This window comes from Thunnus maccoyii, chromosome 5, assembly GCF_910596095.1.
Source record: "Thunnus maccoyii chromosome 5, fThuMac1.1, whole genome shotgun sequence".
Lineage (NCBI taxonomy): Eukaryota > Metazoa > Chordata > Actinopteri > Scombriformes > Scombridae > Thunnus > Thunnus maccoyii.
The window spans coordinates 24,923,615-24,938,226 of record NC_056537.1 but is presented as its reverse complement, the minus strand read 5'-3'; the positions used below and the strand labels follow the sequence as shown (position 1 = coordinate 24,938,226).

General features: G+C 41.1%; 2 protein-coding genes across 4 annotated transcripts in view; one reads left to right on the top strand and one right to left on the bottom strand.

Annotated features, from left to right (window-relative positions):
- Positions 1-86: 86 nt before the first annotated feature.
- On the top strand, positions 87-6,208 carry ccdc113 (coiled-coil domain containing 113). The gene is made up of 9 exons (XM_042412379.1): positions 87-285; positions 833-968; positions 1,270-1,431; positions 1,516-1,665; positions 1,879-1,989; positions 2,243-2,341; positions 2,505-2,612; positions 5,387-5,542; positions 5,713-6,208. Exons 1-9 carry the CDS (start codon positions 200-202, stop codon positions 5,851-5,853), a joined length of 1,149 nt encoding a protein of 382 aa, XP_042268313.1. The 5' UTR covers positions 87-199; the 3' UTR covers positions 5,854-6,208.
- A 212-nt stretch (positions 6,209-6,420) lies between these two features.
- The window catches only part of srgap1a (SLIT-ROBO Rho GTPase activating protein 1a), an 85,098-nt gene continuing 76,906 nt past the window's right edge, over positions 6,421-14,612 (bottom strand). For 2 of the 3 annotated variants that reach the window (XM_042412371.1, XM_042412372.1), the window contains exons 20-22: positions 14,078-14,215; positions 10,119-10,491; positions 6,421-9,274 (exon numbers count right to left, since the gene is read on the bottom strand). In XM_042412371.1, coding sequence (XP_042268305.1) covers positions 8,867-9,274; positions 10,119-10,491; positions 14,078-14,215 — 919 coding nt within the window. In that variant the 3' untranslated portion in view covers positions 6,421-8,866. Of the gene's footprint in view, positions 9,275-10,053; positions 10,492-14,077; positions 14,216-14,612 lie in introns of all 3 variants that reach the window. The other variant, XM_042412373.1, reaches the window with a different exon arrangement.

Sequence of the window (14,612 nt, the reverse complement as noted above, 5' to 3'; positions counted from 1 at the left end):
GCAAATATAGTTATTCTTCTTCTTTTTCTTATTGTTGTTGTTGTTGTTGTTGTTGTTGTTAACGTTTTAATCACGCTTTTTAAAAATCTGTCTATAGGCCTATTCGTTGAAAAGTTAATTGCAGGGTTTTACACGAGCACGTGAAGGCAACACACTAGCCCTAGCAACCACTGCAGGGGCTCAGTGTACCTTAGCAACCATGGAGGACGAGATGTTGATGGAAGAAAAAAGCAAGGTCACGCAAGAACAGAAAGAAGTCCTCCACGGCCGAGTCGAAGAACTTAAGTAATGAAAACTTTATATTCAGAATATAAACGTATGGCTGAAGACCATGGATATGTTAAGAAGAGATGTATTAAAGACGTTCAGCCTAATGCTACATGGTGAATGTTAAGGCTAGCTTAGCTTCTTTAACGCTGGCTCTGTTGTTGAGCCGTGACAGCGGTAAACGTCAATATTATATTAAAACCTATTTAATATCTGTGGGAAGAACCATTAGCTAAATGCAGAGGGTCAGAAAGTTTCTCTCATACTAGTGTTATTCTTACCTAGCAGCACCTTGCTCATACTTCAAATTATTCTAGCATTTACATTGACTATGAAAGAAGTATTTTCGTTTAAAATGTTGAGCTGTTACTCTAGTTTCCTATAGAAATGAATAGAGGTGATGAATAAAATACAGTTATTAGCTAGATGGTCAAGTTGTAAACAATGTGAAGCCGTCTTGTAAAGTTTTTGGTTTATCTTTTCAGCTTAATCAACCAAACTTTTAAAGTTTGAAGCCTTTTTTTTTTTTTTAGCTGACTTTGAAGTTGTTGTCCCCTCCCACCAGGTATTCCATTGCAGCCCTCCTGGCAGAGAATGACATGTTTGAACGTTTCATCAGCCGCCTGGATCCAAAAGACCTGGTGCCCCAGCCTCCAGGAGAGGGCCCGGGGCCAGCAGGAGCCTCCCAGCTGGAGGGTGGGGTAAGACTATATACAGTCACTATCTATTGTGATTGGGGGTTTGCTCTCTCTGTCTACACACAAAGAAATATATAGACAGAAAGCTACTTTCCCCATCATAAATGACAAATGAAAGTATTGTTGTTAGTTATTTAAAACCCTTTTGATGAGCTGCTTATATTCTTTTCATGCCAGTAAATTTTGATATTGACACTGAAATGATTTTAATTGTGTTCCAAGGAAAGATGACCTGTCTGCACTGTACTCCTGATAGCCCCACGTCATTTTGTGTGTGTGTGTGCTTATTCTTGTGCCTTGTCAGGGTCGTGGACGGAGGCGGAGGTCCCGGTCCAACATGTCAGATCGCCTCCTGCAGCTGACTCTGGAACAAAAGCTTTATATGGCACAGAAAGAAGTAACAGAGACACAACAAGACCAGGAGAAACTCAAACAGAGATACGAGAGAATTCAGGACAACTACAAGGTTACTGCATGCTCTTGCCCAAAAAAAACAAAGACGAAAACACATAGTTATATTTCTCCTCAGTGATTTCTTTTGTCATTCCAGGCCTCCCTAAAAGAGGCAGAATTACGTCTAGAGGAGATCCAGAAGGCCAAGAAGGCGTTTGAACACAGACTGCTCAAACCTAAGAATGAGAGCAAATTGGAGATGAAGGAGCCCAACAAGGTGCTCCAGTGCATTGTGGACAAGTTAAAGGTAAAAATCAGGTTCAGTATAATGACATCAACCTGTTCAAAAGAGGAATATGAATAGATGCTAAAACATAAATCGACTACTCATTTTAACTGAAAATTTTCTCTCTTTTTTTTCCTATTTTATCTTATTTCCACTGTAATTTTCTTTCATTTTTCATCTTCTTCCCTTTGTCCACATTCTCTTTTTGGTATTCACACATACAAACTCAAACAGGTCACCCAGTTGGAGAAGTTTAATCTGAAGAACCAAGCACTGAAGGTCCAAGAAAAGAAGCTCCAGCAGCAGCTTCAGCAGAAAAAAGAGACGGGAAAAGCTGAATATGAGGTAGAGAATAAAAGCGTGAAGGTATAGCTGAAAAAAAGAGATGCTTATATCAGTTATGTCTCAATAGATTGTTGGTTGATTGTGTAGTTTTTTTTGTTAGACCGTTACAAAAAAGCTGTGCTGTTCTGCTTTTGTAAAACAGGGTTAGTTAAGTAGTTACATGCTTGGGAATTTACCTTTTAACTGTTGTTTATCACTTCCAATCATTCACTTGTTAGTAAATGTAACAGTGTGTACTGTGTGTCGTATCTAGGACATTTTCCAGGCATACAATGAGCAGAGAATTGAGAAAAACCTGGATGAACTTCAAGTTAACAATCTGAAAGTACAACGTGTCCTCAGTTCACACAAGGTAACTCATTCTAAATTTGCATATGAGAGAAAGACACATTTCTCAGTGTGGTTTAGTGTAGATGTACGAAACCTATCCCACCTTTTGCAGTATAGTTGATCTTACCTCCAGCTTGTCAAGTCTGTGTCTATATGTTTGTTTGTGTGTATGTTTGTATGAACAGGAGATGCTGCAGAGTGTGACATGGGAGTCTACGGAGCTGAGCAATGACATCACCAAAAGGAAGCAGATGCTGGCAAAAATTGAGGAGGAGATACAGCATGCTGAGGAGGTTTGTTATGAGTCCAAAAATGTTCTGGACATTAAAATTATTCAGGACAGACTCAAATACATGAATGAATCAGTTAATATCCTCTATTGTCTGCTCTTTAAACTAAACTAAACTTGGACCTCTGTTTTGGTAGAGACATGCATGTAACCATTATTGGTATGTATCCCCCCCAACGTTGATGCTTTGGAGGACATTGCAAAGCTCTGGTCACTGTATGCCTCCTCTGAGTTAATAATAATGGGGGATCTTAACCTGGACCAGCTCTCTGACAGCTCTTAACAGATTAAAAGAACAATGCATTGATCTTAATCTTTTTCAGCTCATAGACAAACCCATCAGCTCAAATTTCAAAAATCCTCTTAACTCTACATTAACTGACATCATGCTTACTAACAGTCCGCACAAATACCCTGCCTCTGGAGTTTTAGCCCTTAATGTTGGTGATCACTGACCCGCTTGCCTGTGTCAGAGACACCAAAATCCCTAAATCTCAATCTCAAATTATCACCACAAGAAATTACAAGCATTTTGATCCGCAGGATTTTTTAAATGATTTGTTCATCTCTGACATTGATAATACTTTCTCTATTACTGATCCTGCCATGGCACTGGAGAACTTTTCACAATCTTTCAATGTTATTGCTGACAGATATGCCCCTTATAAAAACATGGAATTAAAAACAGACACAGTCCTTGGTTCTCCCCATAACTCTCCAATGCCATCCACAACAAAAACAAAGCCTGGTCCAAGGCTAGATCCAGTGGACTGGTTAACCTTTAAGCAACAAAGAAACATCTGCACCAGTATGATTAGGAAGGCTAAATCAAATTATTATCAGTCAGCTCTCTCTGCCTGTTATAGTTCCACTAAATTTTGGAACACTGTAGCGTCTTTTAAGAATTAATCTCGGTTATATCTCTCACCTCAAATCACATAGATCATCCATAGTTGAAGCTTAAAATCACCATTTCCTCTCCTCTCATCTTTTATTTAATAATAAAAGTCTAAGATTCAACTGTAGACAATTACCTTATCAAATACCTCAGCTTCTTCTGACTGCAAGTTCTTTTAGTTTGGCAAGCAGTGCAGATGTTCACAAAGCTCTGCTTAGGTTTAAAGTGTGCAAAAACACTGGTGCAAATAATCTTGATCTTCTCCATCTAAGTGCCGCCTTAATCTGTCCACATCAAGCACATATTTTTAACCAAACCTTTTTAACAGGCATGATTCCAGCTTTGCAGAAAAGCACCTTAGTAGTACCCTTACATAAAAGTGGTGATGTCTCCGATCTAAACAACTACAGTTCAATGTCTAAACTTCCTTTCTTAGCAAGAATCCTAGAATCATTGGTCAATTTACAACTACACACTTTCATTGATTCACTCAACTTTCTACAGCCACAACAGTCTGGTTTTCACCCGGGTCACAACACAATAACAGCTGCTGTTTGAGTCAATGATAACATTGTCTCCTCCCTGGATAAAAAACAATGTTGTGCTGCTCTCTTCATTGACTTCTTCTGGCATTTGATACTGTTGGTCATAAAATCCTACTCCACAAACTACAGTCTATAGGTTTAGATAAAGCCACACTTAATTACAGACTCAGACTGTTGTTGCTGATGTAAATGGGGTGCCACAGGGGTCTACCCTCGGTCCATTGCTGTTTACATTATACATAAATAACAAAATTCTCCCTAATCAATACATCAATGCCCATTTTTTTGGCAGATGATACAATTTTATACGCCCCAGGCTCCACCCTGGCCCAGGCCCTGACTCGTCTTCAGTCTGCCTTTGATGCTTTCCAATTATCACTCCGTAATCACAGACTAGTTTTAAATGCAGAAGGACTAAGTACATGGTATTCTCCACCTCCATCAGTGAATCTGACTATCCTGCCATTAAAACTTTAAATGGCACCCATATTACTGTTGCTAGGTCATATAAATACTTGGGAATTTGGCTTGATAGCAGAGTATCATTCAAGATTCATGTTCAACATTTGACTTTGAAATCAAAAATCAAACTAGGCTTCTTGTATAAAGTTAAAGAACGTCTGTCTTCTTCCAACTGTAAGACTATTGTGCAGTCAACCTTCATGTCTGTCCTTGACTGTGGAGATATTCTGTACTGTCATGCTGCCCTATCAACACTTCAGCAGTTTAACTTTGTGTCATAGTATCATAGTGCATTACACTTTATCACAAATGACAAATTTCATACTCATCATTGTTCTCTTTATCACACGGCTGGATGGACTTCCTTAAAGTCAAGAGGAGATAACCATCTCATGTTATTCATGTATGAAGCTCTACTGTTGAAGCTTCCAAACTACCTCACATCTCTTCTCTCATTTAAATCTATTAACTACAGTCACAATCCACTAACTACTTAACCTTAGATATCCTTCATGTTTGCACTTATATTAGCAGAACTGGTTTCAGGTATAATGCACTTTTTAAATGGAATGAACTGAAAACTGCCCTCAAACTTGAGTCTTACATTCCTCTTGGAGATTTTAAAGCCTTATTATTTGATGTTTTTATGATTCTTGTAACTGTTTTTATTAATTCCTTGTTTGTTGTGTAGTTGTGTTTTTTCAGGCTGCTGATCGTGTTCTTGTCTTATGAATGTTTCTTCTCAGGTCTCTCTTGGAAAAGAGATTTTAATCTTATTGACATTGCCTGATTAAATACAGATTAAGTAAATAAATAAAATAATTCCCTTGCTGTACTCCATCCACTTTTCCTACTTCATTTTTTTCTCTTCAGGAGCGTTTAAAGGCAGAGGCCCTCAACCAACACCTGCGCCGCCAGATGGCAGATTATCAGGCTCCTGAAATCATTGAGTACATGCACATCAAGGATAAACACAAGAAGCTGCGGCAGAGCATTCACACATGGGAGAGGAAGGTTGGGATTGCCGAGGTAAACCATGTTTTATTTTCACTCTCTGGTGTAAAAACGGGAGCAGATTTTGAAGCGTAGTATCTTCTGTTGCACATTTATATCACACCAAGCCTCAGTCCAGCTGGAAAAAAAAACGTTGGCGTGACAGTATCCAAAACAATGGGCACTCTCTTTTCTTTTTTCACCAGATGGCCTTGAAGACCCACACTAAAGCCTGGAACAAACAGAGAGCCACTCTTACTCCTGCAAACAGTGCTGAGGCTGGAGCTCGGTCTGGAGAACACCAGATCCCAGTAAAGCTCCCATACATAGCAGAACACAGCACTTAGATGGGCAGAGAATCAGAGAGCTTACAGGATTCATGTAGGAAAACATTACCTGTCCCAAACTACGGTGCTGACTTCAGTGAAAAATGCCTCGTGTCACCATATTACAATTATCCTACATTTAATGATTTGTCATAATAATTTGAGACTTTCTTGTTGGGAAATGTGGAAAGAAAACTCACTCAGTGTGAGTCCTTGAAATATTTTTACTACACACCATTATTAAGAATGAAATATACTGTCAAAGTTCTGTAAATTTAAAAGCCAAGCTTCATCAAACTATTTCTTAAATATCATAAAAAAATCTCTGCATACCAAATAATAATGAAGAATAAAAACAATTTGATTTCCTATACTGTATTGATTACGATGTCCATTCTGCATAATGAGTACTTTTCAGTATATTTTTCTGATAATACATCTGTACTTTTACTTAAAGTAGAACTTTTATTGTGTATGTTTACATTGTGGTATTTCTACTTTTACTTACATAAAAAAATCGGAATAATTCTTCCTCCAGTGATTATAAATAAACTGAAGTTTACAGTGGAAAAGAAATCTACCTCAGACTCGACAAACTATTTCCTTTATTAGAAAGAAATCCATTGAGGTATAAGCCCTCAAAGAACTCTAAATGTTATGATGTTACATGCCATATATACAGTTATATACATAAAAGTGCAATGTCACAATGGGTAAGCTGTTTATTTATTATTTACTCTGTCATATAACTTTGGAAAATGGCATCATTACTTATTCATGTGTCTTCTTCCTGCACTGCATTTTCTCAAAACACAGCATCTGACATGAAAATGCAACAGCACAGAATGTCTGAAGTTCCTCTAAAACATTTTCAAAGGCACTTTCACAAGTACATACTACAGATGTACAGAACACCACAGAGTAGCTTAACGCCTACACACGGCATAACTGAGTCCTACTGTTGATGATGTTACATAGTGACAAAAGCACACTTTTTTTTTTCTTTTTTTTTTTTACAACTGGCTTCATAGGTGCAATATCTGTATCTCTGGATATTTATTCTACATCATTTGTTCTAAATTTAAAGTAATTTCTACCCAGAAACACAAAAAAAACAACAAAATGATTATAAAAATAATGAAAGTTAGTAATTCAGAAATCAATTAATTTTTGATTACTATACACACAATATCTGTCAAGTCAAAGATAGTGTAAACCTGCTGTTAGAGAGCATTGCTTATTCATTGCAAACCAAGTCTTTTCTAAGTGTTGTTACGCTAGCCACACATCCAAGACATGCACCCAGTTCTGCTATTTTTTTACAGTACAGAGGTTACTTAAAAAAGACACATACAGGGGTGCAGTCACACGGTTGGAACTCTGGCACATACAGTTTTATGGGGCTATTGCGTTTTGAAATTATTACTTGACATGGACGCGTATGAACTGACCGACGGGCTGTTCGCTGACGGTGGAAGACTTCCTCTTGTTCCACATTTCCTGCCACACATCAGGCGTTCAGAGGTGTCATCATCCACAGAGAAAGCCTCAAGGTTAGTCAGAGAGCAACACAAGAACACACTACTGACATTCTAACCTGTGCATAAAGCAGACTAGAGGGACTCAGCGAGCTGCTGTTTTCAGAGATCTTGACAAAGAGAAGCACAGGAAGCAGGGGGAACACATTAGGAGGCTTTTACACTAACAGTCATTAGGTCCATGGCTACCGGCAGCACTCCCACAGGGCGCTGCCATGAGTCTATACACATCAGTCACTATGAAGAATGCCTACATCGTATATGGAGGGTCAACATCCATGCTTTAACTTGTAGTCATGTCTTTGGGTAGATAAAGCAAAGCAAGGCGCAAAAGAAGCGATGGCATGTGTTCCACGCCGTATAATAGCATATGTGTTGTATATACTGTAGGTAGGAGATGATTTGTCATAATTTTTAAAAGTACAAACCACTTTCACACTGCTCCCCATGGGATACACAGATGCAAAGGCATAAGTTATTAGGCATATTTTATCCCCGCATCATAACTTACTGACGCAAGAATTCAAGAATGCATCGAAAATGTTCAAACAAAGTTCATAATGAAGTAGTGGTTTTATCCAATAGTCATATCTCATTCCAGGCAAAGTGGAAAATATGTTAAAATAAAATTTGAGTGGATCCAGCACAGAGGTGATCTTTGTACATTTCTGAGACACAACTGATGGTATGCTTTGCCAAAGAAAGTTGCTGAGTTTACACGCTACTGAAGAAAAAAAGCCTACTTCTATCAGTACTATTAATTCATTAACAGAGTACCGTTAGTTGTTAAGGGCTCTTCAGACCCATTATCAGTCCAACCTTCATACCACTTCTGTCCAGGTAGTCACAGCACCTTTATAATAGTAACATTTTAATATTTGAAATCAGTTACATCTCAGAGTCAGTAAGGCCTTTGGACCAGTTCACAAATGCCTTCAAGGGCCCTCCTAGGTTAAAGAAAAAAAAAAAAAAAAAATCTAGTTCTATGTGTGAGAATGCCACTGTGGTCACTGCAGTTCTCATCAAGCTCCGTTTCAGGTTCAGTGGTAAACAGAGGAGCTACATGCACTGTGTTTTGTTTCAAAGTTACACAGTTCATGAATGTCTGTAAACTAAACTAACTAGTGTACATTTTCTAAAACCTTAAAGGAAGCCTTTGTGATTTGTTGTTTGAGTTCATTAAGAAACAGACTTATGTTAGATAATATTAACCTAAGCTTAAAACACATAACTGTGCACGTGTTATTGAGACAGAAGATTTGTCCGGCTGACAAATCCGTAACTCCTACACCAGTCTCAGAGTGCCTTTTATGATCTACTTTTTTAACTTCAGAACACCAAAAGGAAACAGCCATCTCAAAATGCAAGTAGTTTTTTCCTGTCCAGGTCCATGTATTCTACACGCTCTTTAAAGTATAGACACTGCTAGCAGCCCCCGTGGAAACTGGTTAATGAGAGTTTATCTTGTTTTGCATGTCTGGTTTCTGTCCCAGAGGTTACATGGTGCAGGACTTGTCCAGAGGGTCCTGAGGAGATGTAGCTGGAGGCTGTGGGACCTGGTTGGATTTGGGCAGGACCATGGGCTTGGGTCTCAAGGCGGGAGGTTTGAGCTGCACCCCCATGCGGGGCGCTACCATAGGCTTGAAGGTGCTCATGGTATCGCTGGAGGAGCTGGTGCTGCGGCGGATGGGCGGCTCAGTGTTGGCGGTGGACCTCAGCATGACGCCATGGATGGGGCTGAGGGACTCGCTGGAGCTGGCCGGCGTGGGACCCCCGCCGCTGCTGCCGGAGGTCTGCCGCTGCTCCAGGGTGTCCAACACCACGTCGGGGGCGTGCTTGGCTGAGCTCTGCCGCTCCAGCTCGCGCAGCTCGTTAAGAGCCGTGTTCATTGTTTCCTCTATGTCCTGCAGGAGACAAAGAGAGTGTGTGTAAGAGAGGAGGAGGGGGGGGATGTGGAAGGATGATAATGACATAGGTGAGAAAAATGAGTTGGACACAGGAAGGTTGGCGTTAAAAATGAGAAAAAAAACAAAAAAGACAGGGTGGGGGAAGGAGCGAGAAAGAAAAGCAGAGATGATATGAACAGCAAAGACGTGAGAGAAGGGATAAGGTAGAGTTAGGCTCGGTACGAAACATAAAAAGCAATGTTAACAGAGGACCACAGTGACAGATTCTCAAGAAAACACATAGCATGCATTATACATGCAGAGAGTTAGTAGAGAGTATTACTTTGCACCGACACCCTCCCTCTGCATGCTAATGACTTTGGATAGCAAAGGAGATGCAGAGATAACAAGATATGTTCATCTGAGCATGCTCCCGGTAGGCAGACAGACAGCACAGCACAGTTTAAAGTGCTCTCTGTGACCTCTGCTTTCCAACTGAGGCTCTATACAAGCGTCATTCATGGCTCTACTTTTCATAAATATGTTCAATCTGTGCCAACATCCACTTCAACGCAAATTATTGCCTGTCAGGCACGAATATGTTTTGTAACTCTATATTTCATAGGTTTTCTTTGCATGATCACAATCAAGACTACTGTAAATAAACTGTGATGAGTCCCAATGTCAAACTATGCTCCCTGCTGTCTGCCTGTGAAGCTAGTCTTTTGCGTGTATTTAGCACACAGACACAGTTGCAGCCAGAGGAAGCAGAAGACAGGGACTGACTATGTTTTTACAGGGCGGGGCAGGGCTTTGATGATGGAGGGAGCTGCGGTCGGGTCGCCGCTCTTCCCGCGCTGACCTGTGCGATGGTCTCCGGATCCAGGGGCTTGCCGCCATGGTGGTGGTGGGTGTCAGTGAAGCCTGTGTACTGGCCCGAAGAGGTGGAGCGGCGGATTGGAGGGCTCTCCATCTTCTTCAGGGACTCGTGGCGGCTGATGTTAGTCAGGCTGCCGTGGCCAGTGCGGCGCCGACGCTCGGGGCTGTCCATGGGCAAGTGGTTGCGACTCCGCAGCATGTCCCGCGGGCTGAAGTGGCCTAGAACTGGGGAACCCATCTCAGGGGTGCCTCCATGTCCGCCATGACCCTGCTGGGAAGGGTGCACCATGCAGTGGACGTCGCTTGGGCGGGCGGGAGGCCGCCGAGAAGGTGGTTCTGATCTTTTCCTGTGCCTGCTGGGAAAGAAATATAAGGGAAATACATTTATTTATTGTATTACAGGTTTCATAACTGCAGAAAAGGCATCTTTTACTATTTTAACATCTAGCTGCACTCAAACACTGTACTTTGAGTTAAGCTTATTGTTTTATAATTACAGTTTTGTGCCACCTCGCATCTCTCTTATGTAAACTTCTAAGCCAATAAAAAAGACAGTCTTGTTTTTGGATTGACTGCTATGTACTCAGTAATTTAAGCCCTTCAATTACTGAATTTATTTGGGTTTAACTCTTGAGAAAAAGTTATCCTTCACACATGAAAATCCTCAAAAGACATACAAAGTCTTTATATTACAACATGTGAGCATTATCTCTGGTCAAATATTTGAGCCTCATCAAATATTTGCCACTGTAGAGAAAAAAAAATTAATCATCAATATTGTGAGAGGAACCCTAGCGTTAGTGCCTGACAGCTCCAACAAGCTTATTTGGAGAGCAGGTTGAGTGGAGTCTAGCTGTCAGCCAGAGGGGGGACGCCTGTGGTTCATCAGAGCACCAAACACCAGGGCTCTCTGGGAGAAGCTACAGCTGCCTCAGCAGGATGGCTGTCCTCTATCTGAACCTGGACCAGCACAGCACCACATACACACACACACACGCACACATGCACACACACACACACACACACCTCATCTGTGACACTCTACTTCATACTCACACAGATGCATGCTTGCTGGGTTATGCATGATTTTGCTCCACAGTAACATCTATTCCTTTGAAACTGTTCTATTGCTCCATAAAAGGCCAATAGAGCAACACATCTTCCTCAGTACGGCTCTAATAGGCTCTGCTCTGCATATTTATGAATACCAGCTCCACAGTAGCTGGGGACAGCCTGAGTCAGAGCTGTAATGTTTAATACAGCTATCATCACACCATCATCACTTACAGCCTCACAGCAGGATGACTGAAGAGGATATTTGAGCATGACTGTTGGCAAAGAAATAGAATTTTAATCTAGAGAATTTAATAACTTATTAATTTAAAGTTATGTGGTCTTCATTACATGAAGATATTCAGATGAATTTTTAAAGTGAAAACAGAAACTAATATATCATTTTTTCATATTATGCTATCGCTTTCGGTGACAATTTGAATCATTAAATTCATAACATATAAAAGCTAATACATGTCAGGTTAACAATTTTAATTGCGTCAGCGTTACTGGTTCTTTGTGATGATGAACAAGCGGTGAATGAGTCATACTTTAATCACTTCTCTGAGGCAAATGGCTCAATTTGAAAGTTTACATCTGCCTAATGAACGTCGTCAGAGCCATTATCATTAAGTTTTACAGGCAGCTTCATCACCATGCTAAACAAAAAGCAATAACGAGTAGGGATATCAATGATTACAAGGCACTTAGATAATGTAATTGGGATCTTCCCGTAAAGCCACTGTGCTTCAGTATCTCCCCAATCGTGTCATTTCATCACCAACAACCCCCCCCTCAAAAAAACAACAAGCGACTACTTGTCTACATTAACTAGAGAGTCTCAGGCCGATTCTTACGCAAGACACTGAAACCCATACCTGCTCACACACTGCAAAACCCTCTAGGTTGAGAGTGTGAACAAAATGTCTTAGACTGATGTGCCTGGTGAGAGAAAAATACTTTTTTTCTGACTGCAGAGAAAAACCTGGGAAAGTAAACAACTGCAGGAAGCACTGATAACCTGCAGGGGGAGCAGTCTGCATTCGTAACACCAGTCCTCCTCTGGGACAGCGTGTACAACAACAGTCACTGCAACTTACTCTGCATGCTGTCACCACACCAACAGCTCACCCTTTGTTTATCATGGCCTTGCCCGATAATAATGTAAATCACAAGACATTCCTTAAGTTCCTCTGCCTCGAATACAGAAAGCGACTGTAATACTTGATATGATCGCATCAGCGTGCGTCCTTTCCAGTAGAAGTGTTCATTTGAAAGCCGCACTACTGTTTACTGACACTTGCTGTGATGCCAAACTTGAGGTCCGTTGGGTGAGTGGGTTGTTGATTGAGAACACCAGGAGAGGAAAATATCTAAATAAAGCTCAGGCTATAAATGATTCAACAAACAAGGATTTGTCTGAATAGCACAGCAGAGTGAGTGGGAGGAAGACAGGAGAGGAAGCATGAGGTGGGGATCACCTGGGAGCTGGTGACAAGTAGAGAGCGTTGTAGACGCCGGCTTAGGGGAGTTAGAGGAGTCTCATTAAGGCTGAATGTGAAAAAAGACGATTCATTCACATATATACTTCATCCGCATACAAATACCTGCAGTGGTGTAAATATTTCTCCTAAGTATGAATCATCGACAGCTCGACGGTGAAGCAGGGGGAGCGAGTATGGCTCGGAATAAAATAGAATTTGTTCATGTGTTTGGCACAGACGTTTCAAGGTCGCTTACTCCACCAGCAGATATGCGGCAATGAGAAGAGGAGAAGGAGACAAAATACTGGCACGCAACCAGCGCACGCTGCCAGAAAGACTGAGGTGTGACTGGATATGTGTGTGTGTCTCCTCTCTGCGTGTGCCATTCCTCCGTGTGTATGTATATATGGTCCGGTGTGAAATGCTGATGACCAAGCACCGTTGTTAAATGGGTTTTAATACTCGTACTTTACAACAGGAACTGTCTGTTCGCTGGGAATAAAATAGAGAGGGAGAAGTATATTTCTCTAGTGGCAATTAGGCTTAGAGAGGTGAGGTGAGGATACAAAAATGACAGGAGGAAGCGTATGTGACACTAAGGAGTGGGTGCACACTGTACAGCTCGTTCCTGCTTCCTTCAGTTCTGTTTGAAGGTGGAAAACATTACTGATGATTTTCAGCAACATATAATCCAAGTACCCCACCTCTCTAAGAAAAACTGTATAACGAATTCAAAGTTTGTTCATTTTTCTAGTGTCTGAGTGTGTGTGTGTGTGTATTCACACCTAAAGCTATTTTATACATCTTGGATTATGCAACCGTAAAGTCTTTGCAGCTAGACTATGAGTTGTTATTGGATTGGCCATCTCTCATTAGATAAAGCCAATGTGAAGTCTTAGATGTGTTGTGGTCATTCATGGATCACTATGGTGTGAGGAGGACGGGCATTAATTAGCACAGTGGGGTGCTTGTTAGTCTCAAATGTGTCCTAATGCATGTTTGGGTGCGGATAGAAATCTTAAGTACTCATCAGAAACCTTTATGAGCTTTGGTCAGATCTTTGCTGCCTCTTCATTATTAATTTTGTTGCTCTGCGCCTTGCAGAAATTCCTTCTCAGTTATTATGGCAACCGTTATTTGATTTTCAAGTCATTAAGTGTGAGTTTCTGTAGATGATGCTCTTCATCTGTTCGACAGTAGTGTTTATCACTTCTCATGCCAACTGTCCTTTTCCAAACTGATCACTGCTGCTGCTGCTGCTGTTGTACAACAGAAACAGACATGTAAAACTCATCACTTCTTTTGGACTAAAGGACTTTTTTCCGGAAAATTAAAATTCTTATTTAAGTCCCATACAGCATGTTTTTGAGACAGACATAAATAGTGCAGTTGGGTGAATACCAACCTGGTGATGTAGGCCTCAGAGATCCTGGTGTCAGAGGGTGAGCCGATGTCTTTTCCTGAGCATTTATCCTCCCCGGCGTGGCCGCTGCTGGCCTCGCTGTCAGCCTTCTGACTCAGAGTGTCTGAGAAGTTGTCATCTCTGGGACACAGAGACAGAGTGACATTGAAGCATAGAGAGAGCAAGAGGAAGTGACAGCCAAAAAAAAAAAAAAAAAAGGGAGAAATCAGCGAATCAGTCGATCTTTCATATTTTGCACCATTCTTTGATGACAGTATTTGCTATCAGTTTCCTGTGAGTCAGCATGTCTCCCTGCCTCCCGAGGCCCAGAGAGTCAGATGAGTCATATTCCTCAGTAGCCTGGTGATGCACTGTGGTGGTGACATGCACACACCCACACACCAGCCAGCTGTAAGGGTTTCAAGCGAGGTGTGTGACTGGATACTGGCTACAGTTGGTGCCTGTCAGGTGGCGGTAATCAGAGCCACTGAGCTGCACTGTTGCCCATGATGATGGTGTATTAGCTGATATAAAACCA

Coding starts and splice junctions, on each gene's coding strand:
- ccdc113 (XM_042412379.1), top strand. CDS start 200: ATGGAGGACGAGATGTTGATGGAAGAAAAAAGCAAGGTCACGCAAGAA. Junction 1,432..1,515: donor GAATTCAGGACAACTACAAG/GTTACTGCATGC, acceptor TTGTCATTCCAG/GCCTCCCTAAAAGAGGCAGA. Junction 1,990..2,242: donor CGGGAAAAGCTGAATATGAG/GTAGAGAATAAA, acceptor TGTCGTATCTAG/GACATTTTCCAGGCATACAA.